General features: G+C 47.5%; 1 protein-coding gene across 3 annotated transcripts in view; it reads left to right on the top strand.

Moving 5' to 3' along the window:
* The first annotated feature begins 8604 nt into the window (after window positions 1-8604).
* WNT5B (Wnt family member 5B) overlaps window positions 8605-15595 on the top strand; it is a 128276-nt gene continuing 121285 nt past the window's right edge. Inside the window, exon 1 of one of the 3 annotated variants that reach the window (XM_066634651.1) lies at window positions 8605-8626. Coding sequence is in view for 1 of the 3 variants with exons in the window: in XM_066634649.1 (XP_066490746.1) it covers window positions 10304-10309 (6 nt within the window). In the remaining 2 variants the exon portion in view is untranslated. Of the gene's footprint in view, window positions 8627-9965; window positions 10310-10624; window positions 10690-15595 lie in introns of those variants that run through there. The other 2 variants (XM_066634649.1, XM_066634650.1) reach the window with 2 other exon arrangements.

The raw sequence follows: 15595 nt of genomic DNA, 5'->3' as shown, positions 1-15595 counted from the left end.
TGGTGGCATCTAAATTGGCTGCAACAATCCAGGAAAGATAATTTGTTTAGGGTCACTATCCCATGATAGCAAAAACAAAAATTAATGAGTGATGGATCTATGAATGCCAGTGAACCCATGTTTCTCTGGCCATGTCAGTATTTCCCTTGTTTTATAGTTGTAGAATTTAACTATTTGAACCTTCATGACTTTTAGTGGCCTATTGTTGGTCGGCCCATCTCCCCTTCAAAAGCTTATCCAGCTTTTCCTTGGAACTTTCCCAGGGTAGTTTGCAGAATGGCTATTATCTTTAGGCCATTCTTCCTGGTGTTTAACTTCAGCATACTTTCCCTACCTCATTCTATACACACTGCTTCTTGGCCTACCCTCAGCAGATATACCAGGATGATCCATCGTTCTCCATCTTGCTGGAATCCTCAATTTACAATATTCATTGATTCTCATCCCCCTCCCAAGATGCCCACGTTCCTAGACCTTTAATACATTTTTTTTTAAAGTAACACTTGGTGTAAATGCAAGAGATAAATAAAATAGCATTTAATGAGTGTCCAAACAATCTATGCCCTCTCATGGGGGGGGGCAGGGAGAGAGGGCAGCCTTGTTGCTGTTCTGGCTGCAGCAGTGACATATCACTGCAAACCTATCGTCCCTCACAAATGATACTACATAGATAATGTATAATACGCCCCATATGTTAAACTGCGGCTCATCACCTGGTGACCTGTGGGCCAAATCAGAAACCTACTTCCAGGTCCAATTATCAACCCCAGCACTAGTGATTGTGAGAACAAGCTGCCCCACCTCACAAAGAGTGTTCTTGCCAAAAGGGTGGAAGTAAGAAAGGATCATTATGTATTGTTTCCCTGCATACCTAACCCTACAGAGATGTTGCAGAAAGATCAGGATAGTAGCTGAGGTGGGCCACTGGCCTGTGTAAGTAAGAGTTGGGCCACTGAAGACCCCCCACAGTGGTCCTTTGTGAAAACTGCTGACTAGCCTAGGCTGCAAATCACCCTACCACCTCTTTCCTCTGTAAAGCAAGAAACCTGTAGTTGGCCCAAAGCTGTCAGATTCAGCAGGGAGCAAGTGTCTGGTGCCATTCTCTACTGTGTAGAATTTCAACAGGTTTTCTAGTTATTCATTACTTACAGTGTAGGGAAGAGGCTTCTGCTTGAAGTCTCTCTCCTCTGATGCAGTGATTGAAAGCACAGGTGTCTTGCCCCATATGGAACTTGGTCATCTGGAGCCAAGCGGCAACATGCTAGTGAACAGAGCTCCTGTCTCAAGAGGCCTGGAAACTGAAGTGTTAAATTTCTGCAGACATGCATGGAGACCAACATCCCATCTCATAAAACACATTTACCTCGGGGTGAGAAAACCTGGCACCAAGCACCCGCTGTAGCCAGTGCAATGCTGAGGCAGGGTTTCCCTCTAATTAGCTGGTATTTGCTATAATAGCTATTATGTTTCTGGCTATAAAGTCCTGAGGACAATGGCTCGTTCTTTCATTCCCAAAGTGCAGGGGGCAGATGAAGGCAAACCTTGGTTACTCTTTCCCCCCCAGACACACCCCTCCTTTCCCATACTGCACAGACAGAAGGTCCTGTTGGAAAATACGATTTGCTTTTAAGGGAAGCCAGGCAAAGCCTCCAATTATCTTCATTTTTATTGTACAGCAACTATGTGATATTCACCCATTTCTCCAAAGCAGCAGCATGATCTTGAACACAAATCTTGTGCCTCCCTGCTTTGTGAATGCTTTTGTTGCAACAAAGTATATAAACAGTCTTGATAATAATCCTCATAAAGCACTACCTGCCCTGTGTGCATATGACTCCTTGCAGAGTTGCACAGACAAGCACACCCAGGTCACAGGCAATGGGGCAAACAAGGCAAGGAGGAGAGCTGAGAGCAGGGAATGTGGGAGCATGCCTTCAGTGCACTTGAGGCTTGGTCCTCATTGGGAATGAGGATAAAGGGAATAAACAAAAGGCTGTGCAGAAAAGATGGGTCTTGAGGAGTGATATGGAGGGAGGTAGAACCACATATCTGTTGTTTCATGCAGAAAGAGGCTGGGCAGGGACATTTAAAGGAACAGGAGACCTTCAGTCAATGGAGTGTGTAGAGATGGAGGTTGTAGCCTTGGGGTATAATGAGAAGTGGGGACCAAGAGAGGGACAAGAAATCTGTACATGGAAAACTTTAAAGGTAAGAAGAAGGAGCCTACGCAAGCTGTAGAGAAGGAGTGGAAGGCAGTGAAGGTACCTGAAGAAGGGGCATCACATAGAGAGTGAGAGCGATGGAAGAGCTGAATAACTTGAGCCACGGAATTTTGGATAGAGGTGGCAGCTGAGGTGTGAAACGAGGCAGGCCAGAGAAGAAAAGATAGCAATAGTCAAGGCAGGATGTGGCCAGGGCAACTGGATTGCTAACTGGGCAGTCAGGCAAGCCTAACAGACCATGCTGGATTAAGTCTTTTATGCATCTAGAACAGTGTTTCTCAAACTGTAGGTTGGGACCCACTAGGTGGGTCATGAGCCAATTTCAGGTGGGTTCCCATTCATTTTAATATTTTATTTTTCATATATTAGACTTGATGCTACCACGGTATGTGACTGCATTTGGGGTAATGTTACAGACCTGTACTTTTAACAAGCTACTATGTATATTCTTCTAACAATGATAGTAAATGGGACTTACTCCTGGGTAAGCGTGGGTAGGATTGCAGCCCAGGATTGTTAAAAATGTTCCTGCTTGATGATGTCACTTCCAGTCATGACATCATTTCCGGTGGGTCCTGACAGATTTTCATTCTAAAAAGTGGGTCCCAGTGCTAAATGTGTGAGAAGCACTGATCTAGAACGAAAAATTCTGTGCCTGCAACTTTTTTTTATAGCATTGGTGATGCTGAGATTTTAAAGGGCCTACAATTCTGCATATGTACAATCTAGTGCATAAAAATTTCTCAAAATTTCAGTGTTTATACTTCAAGTTCCTAGCCCTCACAGACCCAAGAAAATATCAGACATGTCTCCTAGGTGTTCTGAAAGTGAATAGGGCCCCAGGTGGTGTTTGGTGTGCTCTGCCTCATTCTTTGGTTCTGGGATACTGCTCCTATGGCCTCCATTCTATCCACTCCCTTTCTCCTTGAACAACGTCTCCTGCGGCCCAATTCTATGCCAGCTGGACATCCATGTACTGTGTGCTGCAGCAGTGGAAGCTGTTTTATGGCAGTCACAAAGCAGCCACCACTGACATGCACTGCAGGGTCACCGGGTGAGGAGGCCAGAGTGGACAAATGTTCCCTTATCCTGAGGAGGCCTCCAGCACTCAAGAATTTCCCACAAGATACAGCAGAAGCTGCGCCGGAGCCACTACATAACCAGGTGGGGATTTAGTTCAGATTCGGCTGTTACGAAAACAGTCCAAATTCTGCAGGAATTCACACAAATTCTATATAGCAACACATAGTCTAACACACATCTGCACTGTTTCTAGTAAATGTGTGCATGTGTTTGACAGGGTACACCTTGCCTAGAACATGGAAATATGAACTGTTCACCCATAGCCTTGGGGTGTGTGCTCAGTACACACATTAAGCTTGAGAACTTATGGTTGTAAGTAATGGTCAAAGTTAATAACTGGCTCCAGAAAAAAGCTAGACAAAGCAAGAGAAAAAGGGAAGCCCCTAATAGAAAAACATAAGGGTTGTCTTGTTAAATCGGACCAAGGCCCAAATCAGCATTCTGGACTATGGCCAATTCCTCCTGTTCAGCTCCGGTATCTAGCATGCAGGGTTGGTTGGTTCTATCCATCCATGCTCATTAGGCATAATATCCTCCATGTATTTGTCTAATCAATGCTTTAAAAAAGTCATATAAGTGAGTGGCAATTTCCAACCTTTTAGTAGTGAATCCCACAAGTTAAATTTACTAACGATTAGTTTCATTCAGTGATCTAGAATTATAGGAGAGATTTTTCTTCTCTCCCCATAACATAATGGTACAAATCTTGATCATATTCTTACACTCTTCCTTCCCCTAAATGAAAAATCTCAACTTCCACGCTTGCCCATTCACCAACTCTTGCACTTCTCATTTTATGATACTTTTTAGGTGGAGCGACAAGGGCTGGGGCAATACACGTGAAATAAATTCACTTGTGATCTATTGATCTGATTTCTTTGCAATTGTTTTTCATTGTATGTAAACCATTTCAAAAGGCCTTGACCTGACAGGTAGTATACAAAGAAATCAGATAAATCACAAGTGAATACAACATTATTTGTTTTGTAAATAAAAATATTTATTGTATTATATTTGATTATTTATATGTTGCCCTTCCTCCAAAGAGCTCAGGGCACCATTTGTCCCAACCCCACTTCCCTTATTCTCACAACAACCCTGTGAGAAATGGTCCTGATCTAGAGTTGCTCAGTGGGCTTAAGAGCCGAGTGGGGATTTGAACTTGGGTCTTTCAACCACTATACCATCCACCTCTCTGTACAGTGAATAGTCATGGAGTGGAGAGAACAGAGTTCAAATTCTGCCACAGCCATAAAGCTGATAGGGTAGCTTTAGGCCGGTCACTATCTCAGCCTAGGCACTGTAGTGTTTCACAGGCTTGTAATGAAGATAAAATGGGGTTATCTTAAGCAGGGGGGTCTCCAAACCTTTTGGCCCCAGGGCCACATCATATATCTTAACATGGTGTCAAGGGTTGGATGTGGCCCATGGGCCGGGGTTTGGAGACCCCTGATCTTGAACATTTGGTGGGGCTTCTGTTCACCGGCAAAGCACATGCTTTGCATGCAGTGTCAGTCCCTGACCTTTCCAGTTAAAAGGATCCCAGGTGATGAGAGGGACCCTCTTTCTGAGACCATTGAGATCCATGCCTCATTCAGGTAGACAGTACAAGTGGGCCAATTGGCTGATTCAGCATAAGGTAGCTTTATGAGGAGGCTTCAGATGCAATAAGCAATAAATGTCAGAGAATGCAGGAATGTACGTATCGGTGCAGCTCAGTGGACACATTCCTTCCAGTTCCAACGCAATTAGGATATTAAATTATTTTATTTACAGTGCTTGCTAATTACATTAAAAAGGAATTAAGAAACTAAAAGAACTAAATCTATCCTCAATTATAAAATAAAAAAGTCATTAAAATCTGCACAGCCAATGGTTACAATAGCAAGGGCATGAAGACTTACCAGTCCCAATTAAAAACACCCCTTGTGCCTCAGGAGTCTGAGATCACTTAGAGCAGTTTTAGCTTGGCATGAAATCAGGACGTCTGTTTCCAGCTTGGAACAATCTTTCTTAATCTTTCATTCTTGTGGTTTTTATCAGCTTTTTTGGGGTGGGGAGGTAAAACAGAAACAAAATTAATAAACCAAACAATAAGTTGTGAGAGTGAGATTACAGCAGTGCTGAAACAAGGAAATGTATAGGTGGGGGAAGGGAGGGTGCAGAAGAGGAAAAGTGCTTCTCCAGGTGGGGTGGGGGGGGCGTGAGAAGAGCGCATTTCACATTAACCCTCCCATCCTACACATAAACAGAAGTGAGTCACAAGGAACTCCTCTTTATATTGAATGATGATTTAAAAGGGAAAAAGGACTGTATGTCAAAGGTGCCTTTCCTGATTTCATGCCAAGCTAAAACCACTCTATGTGATCTCCTGAGGTAACCCTGGGAGTATGCAAGCTACCTGGCTGGGGTGGAGGATTTGTCCCATTGCCTACACTTTACAGTAATTGGCATACATCACAGGTAACAGGTCTTAGGCAAGATATACAAGAACAACATCTGATATTGCATTGTGAGAACCAGGCAATAATATCTATGGTGGGTCACACCAACACCTTGTGAAGATAGAGCTGGAGAAAGGTCAGTAAGATGGTGGGGGGAAAAGTGAAAGATATCTATTTTTAAAAGGTATACCCTATACCCAGAGGCATTGTTTCTGGTGAGTAAGATAGGGTTGCAGCATAAGTCTTACTGGACACAATGGGCTTACTTCTGAGTAAAACAAATAACACCATTTTCAAACACCTCTACAGAACTTTTCTGCAGACTTAGGGCAACTTATAGTACAAAACATGAAAAACAGTCTAAATCAATAAAAGAATTGTTAAAAGTTAGCAGCAAAACTAAAAACAAATCAAGATTAAAACAAAACCATAACAAGGGGAGAGCCAGAAGCAATTACTGTGCATAGTAGTGAGGTGGCTTGCAAACTTTGCAGGACAGGGATGGGGCAACCACCAAGAAGGCACTCATAAGGATTCACCAACCACACTTCAGGAGGAGGGGTGTAGAGGGGCAGGAGAAGGGTTCAGCATCCCTCTTGCATTTGAAATGCCATTGACTTTGTAGGGATCTCATGGCAACCTTTAAAAAAAAATTCACATTTATATCTCCTCATTCTGCTGCCATGAAACTCAAGGTGTAATACATGGAGTTCCCAGGCAGTCTTCCATCTAAGCATTGACCAGACCTCAGCCTGCCTAGCTTGAGCAAGGTGTCAGTATCTTATGCCATTAAGCCATAATGTGGGCCCCAAACTAGTTGTGGATCATGATTCACCAGCTGAAAGCGAATGCTTTAGTTAGTATCTAATACCAACCTCATTTTGACATTCAGGTATGTTGCTGTCCCATCTAGTTGAACCCTTGAGATTCATAGATGTGATAGACTACCAACTACCATTCCTAAATAATTTCAACACAACCCATGGTAACATGGATTAGATACTGTTGAAGTGCACTAGAAATTAAGCATTCAGTGAAACAGATGTGGGGTGGGGGCTACAGGACTAGCTGGCTTTTTAAAGCCTAGACACTGTTGTCTTCAGTGTGCAAATCTTGGCAGCACCAGAGTTGGGCATACATCCCAGTGCTTGGTGTTTCTCCTTTCTGTGCATCTTACTCCAAGTCTCAATCTGTGCATCCTAATCAAGGGAGTTTCCTCTCCAAGCTCCACTAGCTCTATGGTGTTGTTTCAGGGCACACCTGCCAAAACACACACACCCAGTCTAGATCTTGAAAAGCGGAGTACTATTGTCAGCAAGACAATAAAATAAGCATTTCAGCTCTTTAGCTATCCAGCATGTTCCTTCCACGTGCTAGTCTTGCTGGATTCATTTGTTGGTGCTTATGCTTTTTTTTGGTGTGTGTCTGTAGACAGTACAGCACAACTCTGGTTCATGAGGAGGCCTGAATATAGCCACAGTAAACCCCATGATACATATATATACACCTGTAAGTAAGCTTATTGAATTCAGTGTGACAATTTCGCATACTGGGACTTAAAAGTTGCCAGTGCTTTAGTTATTAGATGACTAGGGTCCACTCAACAGGCTGACAATATTACAGTAAAAAATTATCAACACCCTGAGAAGCTCACAAATGGCAAGTCAGGGCTTACAAGTAATTTATAGGTGCTTCATGGGTGGGTGTAAACGACTGGCAGTTAGCACAGTAAATGTATGAACCGGTAACAAGGGGAAGAGAAGCCGCCCATGCAGGAGAGAAAAGGTGAGACTAACAGGTGGCTCTCAGAGATGTAATTTACTTATTTTGGTGTGCAGACTTGAAATCCCAGTTCATAAGTCAGGCTACATCTCTGAACTGATTAAGGGCCCAAGCAGACATGACTTTAATTCTATCATTGGCTCTGACGTGTTTGCCTTTTTCCTGTATTGTGTATGGGAGGGAGTGAAGGCTTCAACCCTTCTTCTTGTCATGATCCCAACCCAGTTCAGGGTCCACTCACACGCCATTGAAAGACAGAAAGCAACAGGGGGAGGAAGCATGCCAGGGCCAATGGTGTGATTAAAGGCATGTCCAGTTCAGCCCAAGAACCAGCCTCATGCAATTTGGTTGCTGTTTTTCCCTTAGTGTGTGGCAACTGCTGCACTAGGCCAGTATGAAAAAGTCTGTGTTTCTCTCCCCAGCACAGTCCCGTGCTACGGCTGGCAAAACTCTCTCAGGGCACTTTTGAGAAAGGGTTGTGCTCTCAGCCTCGTGGGAGGGAGAGAGAATGCTTGTTGGAGCAAACCTGCACCGACCTTATCCACCATCCCGTTGAAGTACTTGGCTGTAAATTGATACGGTGCCACAGCAGTTGCTGCCAGGAATTCAAGCTGCAACATGAACATCCATACAAAAGAAGAGTCGCGTCAAAATTCACACTCACAGTACAGTGGGGAACACATGGGCAGGAGTGGAAGGAAACATCTGCTTTAGGTACAGTGAGGCCCACACATGAATGTGCTCAACTTATGTTTTACAAGCTTACTTAAGGATACTCATGGATACTGGACAAAAACGGCTTCTCTATAAGTGCAAAGCATGACTGGAGCAGAAATGCACCACACACTGATTCACACTGCTGCCACTGTAGTGCTGCCATCCTGAGCGTGCTCACACCACCCACTGAACTCTGCAGGATTTAACTTCAGAGTGGGACTGCAAGAGTTATCTAGAAAAATGCGACTCATCTGACCTTGCTAAGGGCGCCGAACACTCAATGCTTGTGCACATGTTGGGTGAAAATATCGCTGACAAAGGAAGCCCTATCTGTTCATCTGCTGTTTCTGACAGACGGGTGGAGCTCCACAGATAGCAGTAAGTGTTTGCACTGGCACCCTAGCTCCCAAAAAAAACAACCGTAATTTTACTAGGGGGCTGAGGGCCCAATCCTATCCAACTGTCCAGCACCGGTGCAACTGCAATGCAGCCTCAAGGTATGGGAACAAATGTTCCCATACCTTGAGAAGGCCTCTGTGACTGCCTCCCCACCGCAGGATGCAGTGCACACCCCATTGGCACTGGAAAATTGGATAGGATTGGGCTCTTACTCTGCAACCAGAGACCATGTTGTGAGGTGCTTCAAGGATTCCCTGATCCACACCTGATACCCCATCCCTAACCACCACCTGGAACTTTTTAGGGGAAAGAGGGAAACAATGGGAACACCAATCCTGGCCTCACAGGTGGAAGGGGGACTACATCAATATTGACAAACGGTACAGAGAAAAAGAAATGACATGGACACAGGGTGAACTGAGAAGGAAGTCATGAGTGAGTATTCACATACACCCTGGCCTCTCAGAGTGTCAAAAAGGGTTTGGCCACCCCTCCAATCTACAGAAGCCCTTTCCAGCTTTTCTAGCCGAGGACTTGGATTCCTATTCCCAGGACAGCGGGGCACTCTCAAAACTAGCTTCCAAGGGCTAAGACAAGGACTGTAGCTCCTCTTGTGGGTTTCTGCTCCCATGCCTATTTTCCAGTGGGGTGAGCCCTGGTGACGAGGGTGTGAGAGAAGAGTGCCCTTCTGCTCCTCAAAAAAGCAGCTTACAACAGAGAGGGGAACAAGGGGGAAAGGTGGGATTTCAACTCTGGAGACCCCCCTAATGCAGACTCCAGATGTTAGCCTGGTGTGGATTGATGTGTTGGGGGGAGGGGACAAGCGAACAGATCTGCGCCAAGAGGTGTGGGTGGTGGCGCAGGAACTCATGGGAAGGGGGGACCATCTCAAGTTTGGGTGAGAAAAGGTACCAGCGGCAGGCTAGTAAAAAGCTGTAGGACATCCTGGAGCAAGGTGAATGAGGCAGGAATGTTCCACAGAAGGGAAGCTGAGGCAGAGGGGTTTTTTTGGGGGGGGGAGATCAGTGTCATTCCAGCAACACCTAAAGAGGGGGGTGTTGCAGTGCCTAAAGATGCAGTGCCCTGTGGGCTGAATTTGGGGGTGTGGGTCCCCGACAGCAGAGTCCCTGCAACGTCTAGGCTGGCGGGGGGGGCCTGGAAGGGGGAGAATCCAGAGTGGGGCTTTGGGGGGAGCAGGCAGGCGTGCCCAGGGTGCCCATCTCCGGCGCTGCTGCTGTGCGGGGCGGGAGGGGGTTTGGGTGGGAGGGAGAGGCGGGCGCGGGGCGTGGGGAGGCGGGGCGGAGGTGGCTGGAGCCCCCGGGATCGGCTCGCCTTGCTCCGAGCCCTCCGCAGTAGTGCAGTAGGCGCCGGCCGTGGCTGCTGCCCGTGCAAAGTCCTGCTCCAGCCGCCCGGTGCAAAAGCCTCCCCAGCCAGCGCTCGGTGGATGCGTCCTGCCGCCGCCGCCGCTGCTCCAGCCGCCGGAGAGAAGGGCTTGGGCGGCGGACTGGCCCCTGACCTGACCGCGCCCGGCCCGGAGGGCGCCCTCTTCGCAGCCCGCGGGCGACGCTCACCTGCCGCCTGCGCTGCAGCGCCCGGACTTAACTCCCGCGGGACAGAACTTGCTGCCTTCGACCTCAGGGGCTGGAAGTGCCGGAGATGCAGGTAGGGGGCGCCCCCGGCTGGGCAGGCGCGCCGGCGACCCGCTGGCCGAACGGGAATCCGGTGGCGTAGCTGGAGGGGGGCCCTCCAAGCTCCGTTTTGCTCCCCCGCCCCGAATGGCTCCGGAGGGGAGGGGCGGCGGGGAGGCTCCCTGCACAACTTCATGCTCGCCCCCCTCTAGCTACGCCCCTGGGAAGCTCCCGCCCGCGCAGCCTCCTGGAGAGCGCTCCTTCCCCCCCTTGGAGCTGTGCCGGGGCGGGGTGCGAGGGGGCTGGCCTGCTTGAGGGGAAGCTCCCCCTTCCCACGTTCACGGGTTCTCGCCCCCCCTGCCGCCTGGGAGCCCAACGCGTGTTGCTGCTGCCGCTCCCTGGGGCGCACTGGAGGTGAGACGCCTCGCCGCGGCTGGACAAGGGCTGGGTTTGTTGCCGCGGGGCCCCTCGGAGCGCAGGCTGCGGCAGCGGGTCCCCTTGAACTCGGCTGCTGCGCGGGACCGGGCTCGTGCCGGCTTCCCCGGGCCCGAGAGGAGTCTCAGCTCCTGAGCATGCGCGGGCTGCAGAGAGAGAGTGCCTCAGAGGGTGTGCAGAGTGCCTTTCAGCAGAGGGCAGCCTCCGGGAGAGGGGTGTGTGTGCTCCTACTCTTGACCAGGAACTTGCCGTGGCTGGGGAGGCAGGTGAGGCAGAGCCTCCAAGCCGTAGTCCTTCGAAAAGCCCCCTCCCTGTGAGCTGCTCAGGCACATTCAACCCACACGCTGTGTCTTCTCCACTCTCTCCATGCTCTGCACATGGGTTGAGTGTGCTTGAGCACCTCACAGGGCGGCAACGCTTTTCAAAGGAGGCTCTGCCTCACTGGCTTCCTCAGCCACTTCAGGTCCCTGCTGTTGACATTCAGATCCTGGCTTTGCCATCATGTTATGTGAGCAGGGATGGGGTGGGTGGTGGTGGATCAGCATCCAGGAGGGGGTAGGTAGGCTGCCTTGGACTGAACAAGGCAAATCAGATTGAATTTGAACTGGGAAGAAAGAGCATCCCTTTCTCTTTCCTCTCTGGAGCAAGGAAGCCGTTGCTGCCTGAGAATCCCCCGCCTCCTGCTCCCCAGCCTTCATCTGCCTGGGCCTCCCCCTGTTTAGAAGCCTGGTGACGAGGAGAGCTTGGCCCCCTGGCAAGCAGAGTGAGCAAATGGGTGCTCTCCTGTTGCCACTGAGCAGCAGCTGGAGGGATGGATCTGCACAACAGCACTGGCCCTGCTCAGCCCCCTACCCAAGGCAGGACACACCGGGTGGTCGTGGAGCAATTTCCAGAACTTTAACAAGGTGGTGACTGAGCAGCGAATGTGTTGGAGCAGTTCCCGAGCTCAGAGGGAAAGGCCTGCTGCCTTCAGGTCTCAGGTGGTCACTCCCAGCTCCCATCTTCAAACTCTACCTTTAGTAATTAGGACTGGGAAAAGCTCCTGCCTGCCATGATTGGGAGCTGCTGCCAACCAGATAGGCATAAGGGGCCGGGACCCCTTTCATGATGCCTGATTGAGGATAGGGGCCAGAAGTCAGTGGCGAAGTGTGTGCTTTGCAGGCAGAGTGTTCCTACCTTGGTCTTTGGCACCTCTTGTGAAAAGGCTCTTTGGTTAAAGGGCTGGATAGACCACTGCAGGATTTGGAGCCACCACCAGCTAGAGCAAACAGTCCTTGGCTAGGTGGACCAATGGTCTGACTTGGTCACCAGCGTCCTTGGTTCCCTATGGCAGGGGACCAAGGAAAGAGTCTTAGACTAAGTGGTCTCTGCATATGACCCTCTCCTTCAAGTGTGGCTTATCCAAGTTGTAAAGGATCTCCAAAGTCAACAACATATGCTGTGATTGGATCTCCTAGTAGTGTTTTTGTTCAAGTTTGAAAGCTGGGTTTGGTTCAGGGCTCTAGCGCTGGGGGTAGGGGAGGTGTTTACCCCTTTCCTCCAGGGCAGCTCTAAATGTGCTGGTTTCCAGAGCTGCTATTAGCCCTGCTGCAGGAGAAAGATGTGACTTAGTAGTAGAGGGGAAGCATTTTCCTGACTCAATTCTCATTGGGGTGGGGAAATGGAATCTGATAATTGATCTCCTATGGAGCATACAGTTTGGACCTAGTCTGTTCAGTTGAGGGGGTAAAAGGCAGCTGTGTGTAACTCTGGCCAAACAAAACAGTCACAGTAAACCCAGCACTGGGGTGTGCTTGGGCTGTAAACCGGAGCAGGGTTTGATAAAGGTCTCTACATATACACCATTATTATTGCCTTGCTGTTATGAAGGACATTTGTCCAGTTGGCTTAAGAAATCCCCATTCTTATACCCTCATGCTACTTTTCTATGTTTGTCCCTGTCCCATCCAAATATTCCAACTCCCTTCGCCTGCTTTTTGGCTAATGAACAGCAGCTGTGGTGTGCAAAGAAATGAATACAGAACTCCTTATCTGTTGAGCAATTAACAAGAATTTATTGCTACAAACACTGACACTCCTGCAAGTCCTCTTGTCCAAAGGCTTTCCCTCTCCAAAACTCCACTTAATTTAGTGGGTAAAGGTCCAAAGCCTCCAGTCTAATCCAGTCTCCAAGGCATAGTCCAGTCTTCTGCAGCAGAGTCCCTCCTCTGTGTCCTCTCCAGCAGAGTGTCTCCTTCAGCAGGGTCCTGGCAGTCCTCTCTTCTGTGTCCTTCAGCAGGGTCCTGGCAGTCCCCTTCTCCCATAGTTCTGGGTCAGGTTGTCTCCCTCTGGGTCAAGGTAGCTCTGTCACCTTCTGAAGCTGCTTTTTATCCTTGGATGTCTCATAATTCAAAATGCAGCTCACCTGTGAACTACCTTGTTAGCCCCTTGTTAAGTCCAAATTAGGCTCAGGTGAGCCATCTCTTCAGTTCATGTCCATTCAAAGTCCCATCAAGGTCAAATGAAGCTAAGGTGTCCATCAGAGTCTCCATTGGCCTTGATTGATTACAGCTGTGGAGCCAGCCCTGCCCTTCCCAGAGCTGTCAAACAGCTGTCAAAACATGGAATCCCTGTCAACACCACATCATCCACCTGATAATCTTCTGATCTTCCATTACAGTCCCACCTATACATCAACACTTTCCCCCCCTTATATATGCAACAGACAGCAATATTTATTCCTGCACCACCCACTGAAAAAGTGTGTCAGCTACTCTGGGGATGTAGGGGGAATGCCACTACAGGTAGCACTTGCTATGTGTTGCAGGTGCAGCCAACTTCTAACTATTCAGAGACCACAAACAAAAATAAAAAGGACCCTTTGCCTCAAATAAAATTACTGAAGTAGGCTAGGATTTGGGTCTGTCTTGGTTGTGTTCTGCTTACACTCCTGACTTACCCTGCAGTAAACCAATTAGGTTCGGCTTTCACTGATGAAATGTCTCTCTCTCCATAAATATATGGCATAGCTGCATGTGAGACTAGCATATCAGAAGATTAGACCAGAACCCTTCTTTCTTCCTGACATCTAGTTTTTAAGTGGAGGGAGCTTTATTCTGTGGAAGAGCATTGAGCCCTCATCTTCACTTGGAAGTGGTGCAGCCTATGCACAGGTTTACTACTTCAGTGAAAATTAGGCCTGATCCTTTATGGTGCCATTTGTCTTTTTCACTTGCATTCATGGAAGTCTGTCTTCCATAATGCAACTTATTGCCTATGTTTGATGAGGAAGCTTTCAGCACCTGTTGAAAGTATTCCTCTGGTGAACATTTAAAGGAAGATGGCCAGGACTTGAGGGAAGCAGGTTGTAAGATGGCGGCTTCCAGCGAGGTGCATAGCGAACAGTAGAAGACAGAACCCGATTGTGACCTCTATAGTCAGGTGAAAAGTTCCCCATGTGTGTTCTAGGGTCATACAGCTTTCAGTATCATATGGCAAATTCAGCACTTTCCACAAGCATATATGTTTAGCACAATTCTGGTTTGAAGTTGTCATCTGCCATTCTTCTGGTTTCTGCCTGTATATTTTGCTCATGTGAACTGTCAACTGTCCTATTTTTTTACCTCCCCCGTCAATAAATAGCACCCACATTTTTCAAATCAACCTGACGCTACTTGGAACTTTTGATGGATAGAGTGTGAGCAACAGTTGCCTGCACATATATGTGTTTGCTTGGTGTCTCAGAATACTCAGGTTAACTCTTAGAATAAAATCATGATTTTGTATACATTTTTAATCTGTCTCTCATTGGTATTTGCCTTCTCTTTCCAATGTCTTTAGCAAATCTGAACAGTGTTAGCAATTGAAATACTGTACATATCAATGCTATGCACCCCCCCAATTTCCTGTTGTGTGCATGTTCATAAATACCTTTTTTTGTATTGTGTACCTTTCCCCATATTAAATCTAAATTTTTGTGGTTGGTTTAATTAATTAATTAATTAAATTAATTAAATTAATTAATTAATTTTAGTACTGATCTCCATGCAATAAATGGCTCTCTTTCTCTCTTCCTCCATCCCCCCCCGTGTGTGTGTGTGTGTGTGTGTGTGTGTGTGTGTGTGTGTGTGTGAGTGAGAGAGAGAGACTGACTGACTGACGCGTAGACTTGATACTGTTATTAAATGTGTTTTTATGAATGTTATTAGATGCTAGTGGTGGGCTTTGCACTTGTGGGATAATGCACACTGAGCAGAGACCTCTTAAAACATTTAACTGGCTACTTTTGATGGCTGCACGCTGTCTCCTGGTTCAGAAGCAGTATTCCTCTGAATACTGGTTGCTGGGTATCTGCAGTGGAGATTGGGCTGTTTGCCTGCATGTCCCACTTCTGGGCTTTCCTGAGATATCTGGTTGATCACTGTATCTGAACCCTTAGTCCTTAAGACAGGTAGTGAAGGGAAGGCTAGCTAGCTTTGTTTTCAAACTTTTCAGTAAGCATATACTGGATGAGCATTCTAGGGCAGTTTCATTCATATGCTCCTCTGTATCTGCACTGGGACACAAAGGTCCTGACCCAACAGAGTGGCTGGGGCTGCGTTCATAATCTGGTAAAGAAGCTGAGATTCTGCCAATCAGCTATTTGGCAGGGAAACGGCTATGTGGGAACTGAGTCCAGTCCCCCTGGTCCAGTCTTCTTCCTGAGCAACTGTTTGACAGGATTCCAACATTCTTTACTGGCAAAATCTGCACTTTTAGGGTGATTGATTGGGGAATCATGTGTACAGCACCCAATTGCACGTGATTCCTCATTCTGCTAGGGATATGCATGCAGAAGTTTGTCCACATACATATTACCCCTTTACTGGATTGGATCAAAACCACTCTGTTATGCACTTCCAGGGGC

The sequence above is a fragment of the Tiliqua scincoides genome, chromosome 7 (genome assembly GCF_035046505.1).
Source record: "Tiliqua scincoides isolate rTilSci1 chromosome 7, rTilSci1.hap2, whole genome shotgun sequence".
Taxonomy (NCBI): Eukaryota; Metazoa; Chordata; class Lepidosauria; order Squamata; family Scincidae; genus Tiliqua; species Tiliqua scincoides.
Note: the sequence above shows the minus strand (reverse complement) of the source record. Positions and strands in the feature narration are given on the sequence as shown.